At 36.9% G+C, this 16,410-nt stretch overlaps 1 protein-coding gene across 2 annotated transcripts in view; it reads left to right on the forward strand.

The window, feature by feature from the left end:
* SYNPR (synaptoporin) overlaps window positions 1-16,410 on the forward strand; it is a 395,446-nt gene that overhangs the window by 190,183 nt on the left and 188,853 nt on the right. The window contains exon 1 of one of the 2 annotated variants that reach the window (XM_056804367.1): window positions 3,561-4,123. The exons of the other annotated variant lie outside the window; for it this stretch is intronic. Coding sequence (XP_056660345.1) covers window positions 4,100-4,123 — 24 coding nt within the window. The 5' untranslated portion in view covers window positions 3,561-4,099. Of the gene's footprint in view, window positions 1-3,560; window positions 4,124-16,410 lie in introns of those variants that run through there. 2 annotated transcript variants of the gene reach the window in all.

Below are 16,410 nucleotides of genomic sequence, written 5' to 3' on the forward strand. Positions count from 1 at the left end.
TTCTAGATGAGGGGTTACAGTGGAAGGGAGCAACCTGTTCAAAAACATGGAGGTAGGATATGGTTGGAGCTGTTATCTCTGATACAACCATACAGCATGGTTAAACTCAATTAAAAGGAAATGTATATCTGGGATAAGCATTAAATCTGCCATGGGGTTCAGTCAGACTTTGAGGTGCCAATTGCAATAAAGTAGATAATCTGTGGAAAATATTTCTGGTTGTGGTAAATGTTATATTCTGGCTTTGCAGACTAGAGAGCTACTAAGGGAACCTGAGGATGCCTATTTGTAATGGAGATAGATAGAAGTACTTCTGAGAGATAGAGAAAGAGATGCTTGCTACTAGAGGGGTACTGTGGGGTTGCCTATTGATCACTGCTGATGACTAATAGATCAATATTTTTCCTAACCTCCTCCTCCCTCGATACTGTTATGATTAAAATTTTAGTTTCTAATAAAAGTATTATGTTTTTAGAGGTTTATTAAAGATTAAGAAATAAAGAAAAATACAAAATAAGAAAGCATGTGCCTAGGCACAGAGTCCTTTCATAGCCACTTACTCTACATCTTGAGAAACACGAGTGTTTGGAAGCACAAGCAGGAAGAGAGAGCTCAGTAGGCTTTACAGCCAGTTTGAATAGAAATTTTGATCTCCCCCAGGTGGGGAATGTCAGTGAGATTAGAGGGCATCTTGGGAACTAGAGCAAGGACTTCTGGGGATTGAAGTCCAGGGTTCAAATCTCCATTTTTACATTACCACCCTTCACCTCCCAATTTCCACCCACATCCTTCTGCCTCCCTTTTCCCTTCCCCAGTCTTAGTCAACTACCTTCTAAGTAACTCAGGGGAACTATGAGATTTCAGAGAAATATTCTTTACTCTTCTTTTCTCAGGTAAGGAGATTTAATGGAAAAACAAAACAAGAATGGAAATTTAGGTGAGAGGGATGAGGTTGTCCCTAATCTATGATGAAGGTTATGAGGATTTGGGAAAATGTCAGTCCTGTCACAACTGTGACTCAGAGATAGTCAGAGAGATGGAGGACAACTGTTAAGTCTTCTTTCTTCTTTCTATTGCACAAAGCCACCAACAAAAGTAAATTTCTTTTCAGATTAATTCCAGAAGCCCCCACCCCCCACCCCAGGGTCCTTCAGCCTAGGACAGACAAAATCAGTCTCCCTTGATCAGACAACCCAGATAAGAAGTCTCTCCCTTGGTCAGTAACCCCAGAGAAGAAGTTTCTCCCTTGGTCAGTAACTCCCTAGAGAAGTTGTTTTTTTTTTTTTTCATCTCCTCTGGCCAGGCTCCCAGCTGTCTTTCCTGGGAACATTCTGTTTTGGAATCTTCACCTTGATTGACAGATCAAGTCCCCAGCTTTGTTTCTTGCATGCTTGAAATTCTCTCTTCCTCCATGCCTCTTCCACAGGGGTTGAGAGGGAAAGAGTGGGCAATATCCTGCCTGAAAGTCCAGGTGGCCACTCTTTTCAGTGAATAACTGATAATCCAATACAGATAATCAAACATGAGGACTGGATCATATGCCCTTAGAGAGTACTTGAGTGGTCTACTTGTTTGTTCCATCCCTGCACATAATACCAGCTTATCTTTTCCTGAGAAAAATCTGTATTCACTAGCAGCTAAGAAGAGGTTAGGTTCAGAGGATGAGAAGAGAAAGGAAGACATAGGCTCCAGCAGATGGGACAAGGATCTAAAATCCATTCCATATTCTTCTGCTTCTTAGCAGAAATGCTCAAGGATTATCTCATGCCATTTTTTATGGGGAGCCTTTCTGGAACTTCTCTAGTTGTTGCTGTCCTGTTCCCTCCTCAAATTATGCTGTTGTCATCATGTTTTTGAATGGGCTTTACTTTAAAACTCAGCTTCCGTACTTTATCCTTTTTTATCCTTTCGCTCATTAGGGCTCTCTCTCTTCTCTGATTATCTTGGATTTATTTATCTGTGTACCTGTGGTAGCCATTCAGTAGACTATAATCTTGAGCACAGGGGCCATCTTTGTTTTAGCTTTGGCTCCCCATTTGCACCTAACAGAGTGCTTGTATATAATTAATATTTAATGCATACTTATTGAATGAGTCAAGAAATGTTGTCTTAGGATAAAGGCAAGAATGAGGTTTTCAGGGGGTGTGTCCTAACTAGCCCTGAGAAAAGTGAAAGAAAGTATCCCAGTAAATTTGAGTCCTCCAAAAATTGGGGAGGGAGGGACAAGTCTGCTTTTGTTTTGAGCAGGAAACCATGTTAGCTAGATGATGTATTAGAAAGATTTTTGGATTATAGTGAGGATGCCCCTGTTGAAATCTTACCTCAGATGATTTACAAGTTGTATAACCCTGCTTAAGTCACTTAACTTCTTTTGACCCCAGTTTCCTCAACTATAAAAGGAAGGAATTGGACTTGATTTTACCTAAGATTCCTTCCAACCTTGTGATTCTATGGAACAAGTCAGGGTGTCATACATAATAAGTAAATCAAATAAAACAAAAACTGAGAAATCCTTTTTTTTCATTTCAGACAATTTTCAGGTAAAGAATCCAAGGAATGCCAGTATAATCAGTGGATGAATCAATTGTACTTTGAATGACTTTATGTACTTGTGTTATCCTTGGAGTTTACTTACCTAAGTAGATATCACAGACTCACAACAAAATGTAGTGGAGGTCCTTGTGGGGAAGAAGACTGTCTCCACTGTCTTAGTATCTTTAGCACCTTACCTAGTGTCTGGGACACGACTTTTATTATACATTGTAAAATACTTAATATTGGTACACAACAGACAGCTTAATGTCTGATAAAGTGAATTGAATTATTCTTTTAATATATCCCTTAGTACCTTCATTCATTTTGGTTTTCTTAATCTTAAAGAATTATTCATTTCTTTCAAATTCTTTTCTTTTTAAATTATTGTAGGAAAAATTAATCAACTGATGATTGTTGGCCTGATGCTAGGCAACAAATAAATATTTCTTGGCCTCCCAAAGCTTACATTCTACTTGAGAAAATGTAGCAAATATTTGTTAGACATCTTGGTGTTTGCCTATGCTAGACACTGGGCTAGATATTGCAACTACAAGGACAAAATTATATATATGTGTGTGTGTGTGTGTGTGTGTGTATAAATCTATAAATTATGGGACATATATGTATATATATAAACATCAGATATATATGTAAATATACCTGTGTGTATATATATGTATGTATGTATGTATGTGTATATTAAATAGACCCTGCCTTGAGGAGCTTACATGGGGAAGGGAAGAAGTGCAAAAATCCCCTGTGTATTGATTTGGTAATTTATATGTGCCCCAAAGCCAGGGACTAGGATTACAAAAATAAGAATGAAGAAGCCTGTCCTCAAGGAGCTTCTGTTCTCTTTGCATATTTCCTAAACCTGATTTTTTCAGAATGTTTCAATAACACACTGATGTTCACTTTCTGGGAAAATAAAGGGACTCTGGGCCATTTTTCCCCCGACATACATATAATGTAAGCACTTCCAACATAAACCACATCCAAATCTACTCACCAGCTTGGAATAGAGTCTTCCCCTTCTCCCGCCCTAAAATGCTGTTTCCCTGCCTTTTTCCCCGAGGCATGTCGGTGTTGAAGGATGGGGTAGCCTAATGAGGGAGTGTGTTCATAAAAAGCAGCCTGCATTTATAGTAGTGAGTAATGAGCCAAACCAGAGAGCCCACAATGGGCTAAGAGAACTACAGCACAACAGAAAATTCCACATCTTGAGCAGGGGGAAATCTCAGAATCCTGTACTTCGCCTCTGTGTGTGTGTGTGAGTGTGTGTGTGTGTGTGAGTGTCTGTGTGTGTGCAGTCACTGTCTAATAATATGACCATTTTGCCATCTCCCTGCAAATAAGACTGAAGCTGCCGCCTGATTGGTATAACATCTCACTTTCCCTCAGCATTGATTTTCTGGCTCTCCTTATCTGCTTCATAAAAATAAGCAAGAGGGACAAGACGCTGCTGAGGCTGGAGCCTGCGAAGCCCAGGAGCCTTCCTTTTTAGCATGAGACAGCCTCTGCTTGCTTTCCGGAGAGGGAAGTTGGATTCTCAATTGTTTTGTAAATGTGTATGGTGATATTTGCTCCGGTAAGTTGGACATCTATCTGCATAGCTCTGGATGCATTTGCCTGTGTGTGTGCATGCAACTATGCTACTATCTCTTTTGATCCCAAATACCTTTTTTGTGGTCTTTGTCGGATTGGAACCTTGTGTTACTGGATTCTTGGTGGTCTCGGGATAAGTCCAACTGAGCTCTGTGTGTGTGTGTGTGTGTGTGTGTGTGTGTGTGTGTGTGTGTGTGTGGTGTCTACTTCACAGGGGGAAAGTATTTGAGCAAACTTCCCCTTTGCTCAATAAAAATGAATTATTGTTTTCATTGCCACAGATACAGCAGTTGGGCTACACACTGCTTATCAGTTAATTAAAGTTTCCTTATAAGTGGTCCTCTTGGGATTTTTCCATTTTTATCTTAAGTCCACTAAAGAGTCTGGAATACCACTGGGTGGCAGGGGGCCATTGAAGGCTGTCTCTGACTCCCATCGGGTTATAGTCCTTAGATGGAACACTTGTGACAAGTTTTCTACCAAGCTTGGGTTGGGGTATCTATGTGTGTTGGGGATGGTTGGAAAATGTATTAATGAAAACGAGTGCTTATTATTAAAGTAAATCTCATTTAGACCACCCCTCTCTTCGGTGGGGTGGCAAAGCATATTGTAGATTGACTGGATTCCTTATCAGTCTTTTCTTTTTTACATCTGATGTGGTGTGCCAGGCTTTGTCTAATCCCTTGGCATCCTGCCCTAATGACAGTGTAGCTGAAGCCAAGCAAGAGAAAAGTTCTCGGGATAAAACACAATGACTATACAATAATCATTAGTTTATATCATGAGAAAGGTAGCTCTCAGTTAGCTGTCGTTTTCATCGGGGGAAGAGGAGAGTCAGCTTTGTTCAACAGTATTCCACCAATCTAGGAAAACTCTATTAATATGATTATGCCAGCCCCAAATGATCATTTGGAAGTCACTTTCTTGTGGTTTTGGAGGGAGGAGAGTGATTTGTAATTTTTTATTTGAACGTGTATTCATTTACCACCTCTTTTTTTAATTCATCAAATTAACAAAGAGGAACTATTGTTCTTTTTTGGTGGTGGTAGTGTAATTGACCCCTTTGGTAGTTTGGTGGAATATATGGACCTCTTTACAAAATAATACTTTTTTTCATCCAGAAAAGAAAAATTCATAAGCTAACAAAGGAAATCAATTACAGTGAAATAAAGATGTAATTATTTTCTATACAAGTTCACAGACCTACCCCCCAAATCTCTCTCTAGATCCTCTTGGGGGGCACATCTGAAATCCAGATTATGAAACCCTAAATTAAAGGAGAGATATCATGGAAATGAATGGATGACCATGTATTTCCAGGGAATTTGATCTCAAAGTTGGAACTGTTGTGTCTCTAGCTCAAAGGCACAGTCTTACTTCAGGATGTTACCACCAATATTTAATTGCCAAAGCCTTTTAAAGATTGTAACTCAGAGATAATAATGGGCTTCTGGAAATGTATTGTTATTCATCTCTCTTCCAAGCTGTTTCTCCCTTAGTATCCAGCAAGGAAACTAATCATTGGTACCAAGTAGAAGGGTGTAGATTTAATACACTTTCCCTTGGGGGGAGGGGGAACACTAAAAAACTCACTTGACCTGGTTGCATCCAAAAGAAGTGAGTGGTACTCATTACTTTTAGGAAGGCATATACCCTGGCTGGAGGCACAGTGTTTCTGTAATAGACGTTCTGTTCCTGCGCAACTTTTATCTCTGGACTGTTAGCAATTACTGCTATGCAAGCTTGGAGACATTGATCATAGTTTTCCCCCATGACTGTTCATATTTTCCAAAGTCATCCTCATTTCCCAGCTGTTGTAACAGTTTAGGGAGAGAGTCATTAGCTGTAAACAGAGCTTATCTTCCTTTTCAGGCAATTTCAGGGATATAAATCCTTGTGGAGATTTTGAGAGGGCACAGTGTCTATTTCATCCTATCTGTCTTATTCCACAGGTTGCCCATTTCCTTGGGGATTTTGGGCACTAAGCTTTTTCCCTTTTAAACAGAGTGGCTAATCTACATAGGGGATTATTGGCCAAACACCCTGCTTGTTTGGGGGAAAGGATTCTGGTAAGAGCTTGTGATTAGGAGCTAATTGTGGAGTTCTGGAGTTTTAGTACTGAATGGACCAAAATACCACACTAAAAAAAGCTGATTTTTAGCCAAGGATGAGAACAGAAACAAATTTGGGAAGGCTATTGGTAGAGCTCTGTTGAAGGAAAAACTAAATGGACTATTATACACAAACAGACAGACACACACAGAGACACACAACTTTAGGCTGATGCTTAGAATATGAAGGAAAGCTAAATCAACATTCTTAAATGACATTTTCCTCTGGAAATTTCTCTTCCTCAGACAAGATTTTCATCTATGGCTGTAGACATGCCATGTATAGAAGGAGAGCTGAAAAGAGAGTACCAGATTTTGAACAGTTGATGTAGGCTGGTAAATGACATACTTTATTGGCTTTTGTTGTCTTTCTTTCTTCCCCTTTCTGACAGTCAAAGAAACACCCTCGTCTTGTCAAGGTTCCTCTGTAGCTATAAAACAACCTGGTTTGAGGTTTTAGAATGTATATGTTATTTCTGATCTTATCTTTGTAGCTACAAATCTGTAGATGCAACTGTAATATACAGACAAAAGACATGCGAGAAGGCACAGGTGAGGCGTTTGTTTTTTTTTTTTTAATGATCCTAAGATTCATCCTCTGATCATTAAATTCTTTTTACTATGAAGACAAAATTTAAGTTAATAAAACAATAATTAGAATTACAATTATCATTATTCAGGAATTGTAACATCCTCCTTATCCCCCTCCACCTTCCATCCTATTGTATCTGCTTTGATTTATTTGTGGAAAACTTTTTAGTTCTCCTCCACACCCAATAAATTTTCTTTCCCATTTTTGGATTGTTTGACAGGGCTGAGGGGGCACTTCAAGTTAGATATTGGAAGCTGCCTACACAACAGAGAAATAATCTGAAAATGAACAAAGCTGTCAATAGGGTTAGTCTGAACACTGTGGCAAAGTGTAAATTAAGAACCTCAAAGCATATTCCTTCTGAACCTGAACATTGGACTCACTATTTGAAATCCATTTAGACCCAATACAATTCAGATAATTCTCATGGGGGGAGAACACAGCTGACATTGAATCAATACATTTGAAATCTCTCTTAAAATGGAATCAATTGGAGCATGGGAGAAGGGAGTGATTTTTTTTTATCTTTCTGGAGGTTTTCTATCCTTGGGGCAAACATGCCTTTTTCAGTCCTCTGACAAGAGAGCAAAGAAATAGAGATGATGAAATTGTTGCCAGAAGACATAGTGTATCTCACTGCACCTATGTAAGAATCTAGAGAAATAACTCCAGGTATCCAAAGAAATTCAAACTCCGTGTGTTAAAAAGAATCAAATACTGAAGTTTTAACTTAATATTAACTTATTGGAGTAATCTCCTGCACCTTTTTGTTGTACAATGACTTCACAGTGATATTGACTTAATTAAAAGGAGATCAGAGTGAACAAAAAAAATGTGGTCTCCAATCTGAGATATTAAAAAAAAGCTTGATAATTTATAAACTTTCATGTTCATTAGCCCCTTCCACTTTCTTTTCTGAATGTATGTGTGTGTGTGTGTGTGTGTGTGTGTGTGTGTGTCTTGCTAAATGATACTTTCCCAGTGTTAGGAAAATTACAAAAGAATTGGTACTAATAGAGAAACACCAATCAATGTGCATTTCCAAAGCAGTTATACAATGTTCTAAAGAGACCACATGCCTGCTGCCATCAAATGAGTATTTACTTTTAATTAAATAAGTTGTGCCTAACTTGAGTGTCTCACCATATGGTGGCCATAGCCCAGAATTGATTTTGTAGACTATCCCCTAAAGCTGATCATTTTTCAGGACCATGATAAGATCTGCCTTCCTTCTGGGACACAATAGAGTCCAAAATAGGCAGAAAAAGAAATAACACTTCATACTGAGTTGTTGTTGGGGTTTTTTTCAACCATGTTGTTCTATTGTATTGTAGCTTTGGGCTATAAAACTGATTTTGGTTTTTGATGTGACTAAAAGTTATCTGTTGGGGTACATAATAAAGCCAAAGGAATGGGTAGCAGTCTGATGTCAATATTTAATAGGTTTAGTCACCTGTTTGTGATTTGAGGGTAAAAATTTAATGGAAAATTGGAGCAACAAACTGGGTATTTAGGTACTATTTATTATGTATGTTTGGATCTTCATTTCCTAAGTTATTTAAATGCCGAATCCATTCAGGATTAGAAGCAGGTGCTCTCAAAGACAAAAAGGAAACCCACTCCTGCCTCCAAGAAGCTTACATCATTATCAGCATCACCATCATTGCTAGTACTTAAGTAATACTGTTCCATTATTTTCTTTTGAAGTTGGAATGAGAATTTGAAGAGGGAATAAAACATAGAATCATAGTTTCATAAATTCAGAATCACATTTAAAGGTCATTCTCATCCAACCCCCCTTATTTTACAGATGAGAACAATGAAGCTTAGTGAAGGGAAATAATCTCCCAAGATCACCTGGGTAGTAAGAAGTAGAATCAGGATTTAAATGCAGGTCTTCTGACTCCAATTCTGGCATTGTTTCTCATGCTATTTCATCATTGTGAACAGAGACAAATAAATACAAAGGAATTTATAAATGTTATTTTTAATATAAGGGGGTGGGTAGTGAGCAGTGATAACTGGCAGGATTGGTGAAGGCATGGTGTAAGAGGTAAAAGGTGAACCTTGAATAAAGCTAGTGATTCTACAAGACAATAAGGAGAAGATGTGCATGTGTAGTTTTTAATATGTGTGTACATGTATATGTGTAAGTTTACTTAGCTCTGTTCCTACACTGCTGTCTTTTCATGTTTTGGAGATAACTGCTTGGTCTCAAAGGCTATGCCAATGAACTCTAAGATCTAATAGGTTAGAAGTTAGAAAGGCTTTGAATATCAGCCCAGTGACAGATGAAATGTCTACAAAAGCTCACAGAGATCATTTCCAAAAGAGTTGACTATAGGTGATAAATATTTTTGCCAATGGAAATCAAGAAGACAACATGGAGGATGTTGTAATTTTCATCATTATAGAAAGCATCTATACAAACAAAATGACAGATGATTTAAAAAATAATTATTTCTCCCTCTCTCTCTCTCTCTCTCTCTCTCTCTCTCTCTCTCTCTCTCTCTCTCTCTCTCTCTCTCTCTCACACACACACACACACACACACACACACACACACACACACACACACAGATCTATGATTGCAGTAAGACTGAAAGCCAGAATAAAAAGTCCCATAAAGCTGATGGATTTTTGATCATCTCTTTCAGGGTTTTTTTTTTAACCTGGTATCAGTGAACATGCATTTGTCTTATTTTTTAAAATATGTTGTTGACCATATTTCAATATCATTAATATCTTTGTACTCCTCTGTATTTCATTTCATGGATTTAAAAAGTTGGGATTCTGAGAAGACATCTATAGGCTTCACCAGACTGCCAGAAGGGACAAGGACATCAAAGAGCTCTAGCACTCCTAATGTAATCAGTCTGTAAATATTTCTAGAGTAAAAGGGAGGGAAAATCTAAGCTGCTGTGTCACTAATCTGCCAAGGAGGCTAAAGAATGATGATGAATTCATGTATTTGTATCATTGCAAATTATGGAAAATTCAGCCCCAAAATTCATGAGGGTAACATTGACATTGATAATGCTAACAGAGTTGCTACTACAGGTTAATAAGAAACCATTCCTAATATGGAGGAATTCATTCCCTTTGGGGTCTGGCCATAATTTTGCTTCCAGGAATAATTTCAACAACATTCTTTATCTATTTTCTATCTATAACCTCCCTGGGTTAGAAAGTAGAAACAATTAAAAGATTCCATTGATGCTTTGGAGACTAATAGGGCATTACTCTCATTTAAATCTTCTATTTAACTTTTATAGCCCCTTAAAACTTGACCCAAACCTACCTTTCTTTTTTTAACCCTTACCTTCTGTCTTAATATTGCTTCTAAGGCAGAAAAGTGGTAAGAGCTAGGGATTTGGGATTAAGTAGTCTGCCCAGGGTCACATAGCTAGAAAGTGTCTGAGTCCAGATTTGAACCAAGGCCCTCCCATTTCTAGGCCTGGCTCTCTCTCCACTGAGCCATCCAGCTGCTCCCAGTAACCACATACTTTTCTATACCTATTATACATTACTCTTTTCCTGCACATGCTATGATTAAGTCAAATAGGCCTTCTTGATATTGCTCACAGACAACTCTCCATCTCCATCTCCATGCCTTGGAAATTGGTGTCCCTCTAGTCTGGAAGGTACTGCCTCATCGACTCTGCCTCTTAGAATCACTTGTTTTATTCAAAATCTTGCTGAAACTTCATTGCAAAGCCTTTACTGCCCCCTCTCCAACAATTAATGTCTTCCCCTTCAAAAAATCACCTTATATTAATTTGTATATATTTTGTATGTAATTATTCACAAACCATCTCCCTCTGTTGAATATGAGTTCCTTGAAGGCAGAGACTTTCATTTTGCTTTCTGTATCCCTAGTACCTGGCCCCTTCTAGTGCTTATAAAATGTTTATTGCTAGATCTGTAAAAGGAATATAGAGTGTCAGAGTGAATAAAGTGCTGAACATGGAGTCAGGATAAACTGGGTTCAAATTCTGCTTTTGGCATTTATTAGCTGTATGACCACAGACATCGTTTAATCACTCTGAGCCTGAGTTTCCTCTTCAGTGAAAAAGACGGTGTAAAATCTATAATTACTTACCAGATGAGGTTATTGTAAGGATCAAAGGAGGTCCTACACACTTTGCCGTCTTCATTGTTATTGTTATGGGACTACGTAATATCTAAGATCTCTTCCAGCTCTAAATCCTGTGGCATAATGTTCCTCATGTCCATGATAATCTCACCAATAGAATTTCTGCATCTCTTTAAAGGGAATCTCTCTTAAGTGTCATTTTTCTGGCAATAATTCCAACTTTGCTTTTAGGAATCACAGTGATAACTGTGACCTCCAATGTGGACATATTCAGAAGTGGGCTATTGAGAACCTGTTGGGAAGTTGTGTGGATAATGTCATGAACTACTTTACAATGATGTTAACATCAGGAGTCATTTCCAGATTGTAAGAAATTCATCCACTTCTGCCTGGCCTATGCTAGGTAGATGGAATACCTATAGAAACCTCCAAATATTTTTACTCCAAAACAACAACTGTAACTAGTAACTTAACAAAATGACAACCAGTAACTGTAACTTTAATACCCAGGGAAAACAACATGAGATGTGGCTGGGGTCCAGAGTGCAAATCAAGCCATGTTCATTAAAATGATCTCTAATATAAACTCTCTAATATTTGACAAGAAATAATACCCCCGGGGCAGATGGGTAGCTCAGTGGATTGAAAGCCAGGCCTAGAGATGGGAGGTCCTAGGTTCAAATCTAGCCTCAGATATTTCCCAGCTGTGTGACCCTGGGCAAGTCACTTAACCCCCATTGCCCAGCCCTTACCACTCTTCTGCCTTGGAATCAATGCAGAGTATTGATTCCAAGAAGGAAAGTAAGGGTTTTTTAAAAAAGAAATAATACCCCCCCAAAAAAAGGTAATTAAGACAAATTCAGTTCACCAAAAAGAGAAATTATCTAGTATAGCAATGTTTATCAGCTAAAGATGTGAGCTGGAGCAGGTTCTGCATCATGACACCCCTATTACAACCCTAATCCCTCCCAATACCTTTATGTTGAAAAAGAGTGAGGAAAAAACCATATAGTTTGTTTATTCATTCATTCATGTTGGTCTAAACTCTCAGAACAATGACCTCTGTTTTCTTTATTTTCTCTTCTAGATTTTCTGTGGTCTCAGCTTTCCTTAGTAAAATAATCGAATTATTCTCGGAAGCTATTTCATTATATTTAAAAGATGATGACTGTGAATGATTTATTATCTTTCTATCTTTAGTACTACCTTAATACCTTACACATAGTAGGCACTGAACAAATGCTTGTTAAATTCTCAGAAGAAGAGGCAAGAAGGAGGTTATTTGCTTATTAATTTGCTCATGGTTCTTTGAAAAATGGAGGGAGAAATTGGTAGAAGAATAGTTACTGTTTCCCTATTGCAAATTAATTATCTTGGGCTACTAGTCCCTTTCCCTTACAGAAGGGCATTCTGACCATTTTATAGAACTAAGTGAGGAAGAATAAGCAAGGAGGCAGGATTGAGATTTTTTACCCCAGGGACAGATGCTCCAAATAATGAGGGGGAAATGAGAATAAAGAGAAAGCTACCAATATAGCCTGAAATATATACAATCCAAATCAGGCTTACATCAATACCTAAACCGAGTTTATACTTAAATGACCTACAATTCCAGTCTTCTTCCTTTAATTTACAATCCAGGTTATTTATTCAAGACTCCTTTGATTGGAAAGTTCAAAACTTAAAAACCACAAAATTACTCTTTGAGGCTTTTTGACTATGGACTTTACATGGAGGGACAGCAAAAATGGAAGTCAAAGGAGATAAAGAAGAAGAGTGGCAAAGTATCCATCCTGGGAAAAAATAGACAATAAAGAATTCAGAATTAGGCCCAAAGATTTCAGATTGGAAGGAATCTGGAACTTATCCAGTCTCCATTTTATAGTTAGGGTGCATGAGACTTAGATACTTGAGTGACTTACTCAAGGTCACTGGAGTAAATAACAGAGCTAACATTCCAAACTGGGTGTTCAGGTGCCAAAGTCAGTATTCTTTTTGTCTCACTCAAAGTAAATTGGGGGAGATTTCAGTAACTAAGAAGAGTGAGTCACATTTCTACACTTGACAAGATGATGAAATGGCCAACAAAGAATAATATCACTGAACACAAAGGTCAGCATATCATATTATCCAAAGACAATATGATTTCTCAAGAGGAAATCAAGACTAAGTAATTTACTGTACATTTATGAGAGAGTAAATCAACTTAGGGCAGAGGGCTACCATTTATGTAAGTTTTATTTAAAAACCTTTGGCTTTTTTTAGACATTTCATTTTTCTCAATTATATGTAAAAAAAGATTCTATCCTTCACTATTTAAGATTGTGAGCCAAATCCTCTCCCTCCCAGAGATGGCAAGCAATCTGATATATATTTTATATGTGTAGTAACATAAAACATTTTTCCACATTAGTCACTTTGTGGAAGAGAACTTGAACAAAAAAAAAGCAAAAAAAAAAAGAAGTGAAATATAGGTATTTCTGTCTGTATTCAGGCTCCATCAATTCATTCTCTGGAGGCAAATGGCATTTTTCATCATGAGTCCTTAAGACTTCTCTTGGATCACTCTATTGCTGATAATAGCTAAGTCATTCACAATTGTGATTTCACAATATTGCTATCAATGTGCACAATGTTCTCCTGGTTCTGCTCATTTCACTTAGCCTATGTTCATATAGGTATTTTCAAGTTTTACTGGAATCACCTTTCTTTTCATTTCTTATAGCATAATAATATTACATTATAATCATATACTACAACTTGTTCAGCCATTCTCCAAATGATGGACATCTCCTCAATTTCCAATTCTTTGCAACCACTAAAAGAACTGCTATAAATATTTTAGTACAAGTAGATCATTTCTCTTTTGATCTCTTTGGAATACAAACCTAGTGGTGGTATTGCCAGATCAAAGAATGTATACGGTTTTTAAGCCCTTTGGGAATAGTTCCAAATTGCTCTCCAGAATGGTTGAATCAATTCACAACTCTACCAACATTAAATTACTGTCCCAATTTTCTCATATACCACTCCAACATTTATCATTTTCCTTTTCTGTCATATTAGCCAAAATAATAGGTGTATTGTGGTATTTCAGAGTTGTTTTAATTTGCATTTCTCTAATCAAGAATGATTTAGAACATTTTTTCATGTGACTTTAAGCTTAATTTCTTCAACTGGAAATGAACTGTTCGTGACTACTTGTCAATTAGGGAAATTATTTCTATTCTTCTAAATTTGACTCGGTTCTCTTTATATTTCAGAAAGGAAGCCTCTATTGGAAATACTTGCTTTAAATTTTTCCCCAGTTTTCTGCTTTTTCTAATCTTGGTTGCATTAGTTTTGATTGTGCAAAATCTTTATCATTTAATGTAATAAAAATTATCCATTTTACATGCTAAAGTGCTCTCTATCTCTTGCTTGGTCAGAAATTCTTCCCTTATACATAAATTTGGTAGGTAAACTATTCCATGCCCTCCTAATTTGACTTCTTAAAACCTTTCATAAGGAAATTTTTTAAGAATTACATTGGTCTTGTTAGTAATGCTTTTTTTCATTCATGGGAACAGTTTTTTAAATGGGAGATAAAAGGTGTGCATAAGTGGGCAGTGAATAAAGCATTAAGCTTGGAGTTGAGAAAACTTGAGTTCAAAATCTGCCTCTGATAACTAGTAATGTGACTGAAAAAAATCATTTAACTCTTCTCAGCTGTAAAATGAGAGGATTCACCTTGACAACCTCTGATGTACCTCCCAGCTTTCAATTTATGAGCTCATTAATACAACAGTATGCCAATATAGTCAATAGTCTGAATTTTGGGAATGTTTATTAAATAACTGAAAAATCTGTATGATGTATTAGAAAGAATGCTAGAAAGTCAGAAGATCTGTTTTAACTAGCTATAAGACTATTTTTTTGTTTTTATTTTCTTTCCCCCAATTACATGCAAAAACATTTTCCAACATTTTTCAAAGAATATTAAATCTCAAGTTTGCTCCCTCCTTCCCCTCCCAAATCCCCATTCCCCTTGAGATGGTATGTAATTTCATCTAGATTTTACATGTACAATCATATAAAACATTTTTCCTCATTAATCTTTTCTGAGGAAGGAAACTCAAAGTGAAAAAAGGAAAGTAAAAAAGTTTGCTTAGATGTGAATTCAGATTCAGTTCATTTTCTCTGGTAATTGATGGCATTTTTTATCATGTGTCCTTTGGATTAATTTTGGTCGTTGTATTACTGAGGATAGCTATTATTCATAGTTGTTCATTGTGAAGCATTCCTGTCATTGTGTACAATAATCTCTTGGTTCTGCTTATTTCACTCTGCTTCATTCATCTGTCTTTCCAGGATTTTCCAAGCTCCTTGGGTTTGTTGTTTCACAATAGAATTCCATTATAATCATATAATGTTCTCAGTTATTCCCCAATTGATGAATATCCCATCATTTTCCAAATCTCTGCTCCCCTTAAAAGAACTGCTTTAAATCTTTTTGTACATGTAGATCCTTCCTTCACCCTTTTTTTACTTCTTTGGGATACAAAACTAGTAATGGTATTTCTGGGACAAAGGGTATGTACTGTTGATTGAATCAATTCACAACCCCCCCCCAATAGTACATTTATGTCCTGGCTTTCCTATATACCCACAAGTTTTGTTTTGTTTTTTCCTTTTCTATCATAATAGTCAATCTGATAGGTGTGGAGTGGTACCTTATAGTTGTTTAAATTTGCATTTCTCTAAATAATAGTGATTTAGAGCATTTTTGCATGCCTCTGACCATTTATCAATTGGGGAATGATTTATAATTTCATAAATTCAATTCATTTTTCTATGTGTTTGAGAAATGAGGCCTTTATTAGAAAGATTTATTACAAAATTTTGTATTAGTGTGATTACTGTATAATACTTTCCATCCTATTTACCCCTATTTAGTTCCTGGCCTCCACCTCCCCCAATTTGCCCTCATTTTTATCTAATGCTACCACCTTTCTCTTATCCTCTCCTCTTCCTACTTTCCCATAGGGTAAGATAGCTTTTTATACCCAGGTAATTGGGTATGTTCTTCCCTCATTGAAACAATTGTAATGTGAGTAAGGTTCACCTGTTCTTCTCCCCACCACCCCCATCTCCCCCTCTGTAAAAGCTCTTTTATGCCTTTCATATATGCCATAATTTACTTCATTCTCTTTTTTCCTTCCTTTGTTTGTGTGTTTCTTGATATCTCATGGAGTCACTAGCTTCCACTTGCCCAATACTCATTTTTAAGGCATGATTTTTCTTGAGTGAATTTTTGTACCTTTTTTTCCATTTGGCCAATTCTGATTTTCAAGAAGCCTTTTTCTTCAGTACATTTTTATATCTTTTTCCACCTTGCCAATTCTGCTTCTTAAGAAGTTCTTTTCTTCAGATTTTTTGTGCTCTTTACCAGTTGGCCTATTCTTTTTTAAAGATGTTAATTTCTTCAGTAT

Source organism: Monodelphis domestica, chromosome 7 (assembly GCF_027887165.1).
Source record: "Monodelphis domestica isolate mMonDom1 chromosome 7, mMonDom1.pri, whole genome shotgun sequence".
Taxonomy (NCBI): domain Eukaryota; kingdom Metazoa; phylum Chordata; class Mammalia; order Didelphimorphia; family Didelphidae; genus Monodelphis; species Monodelphis domestica.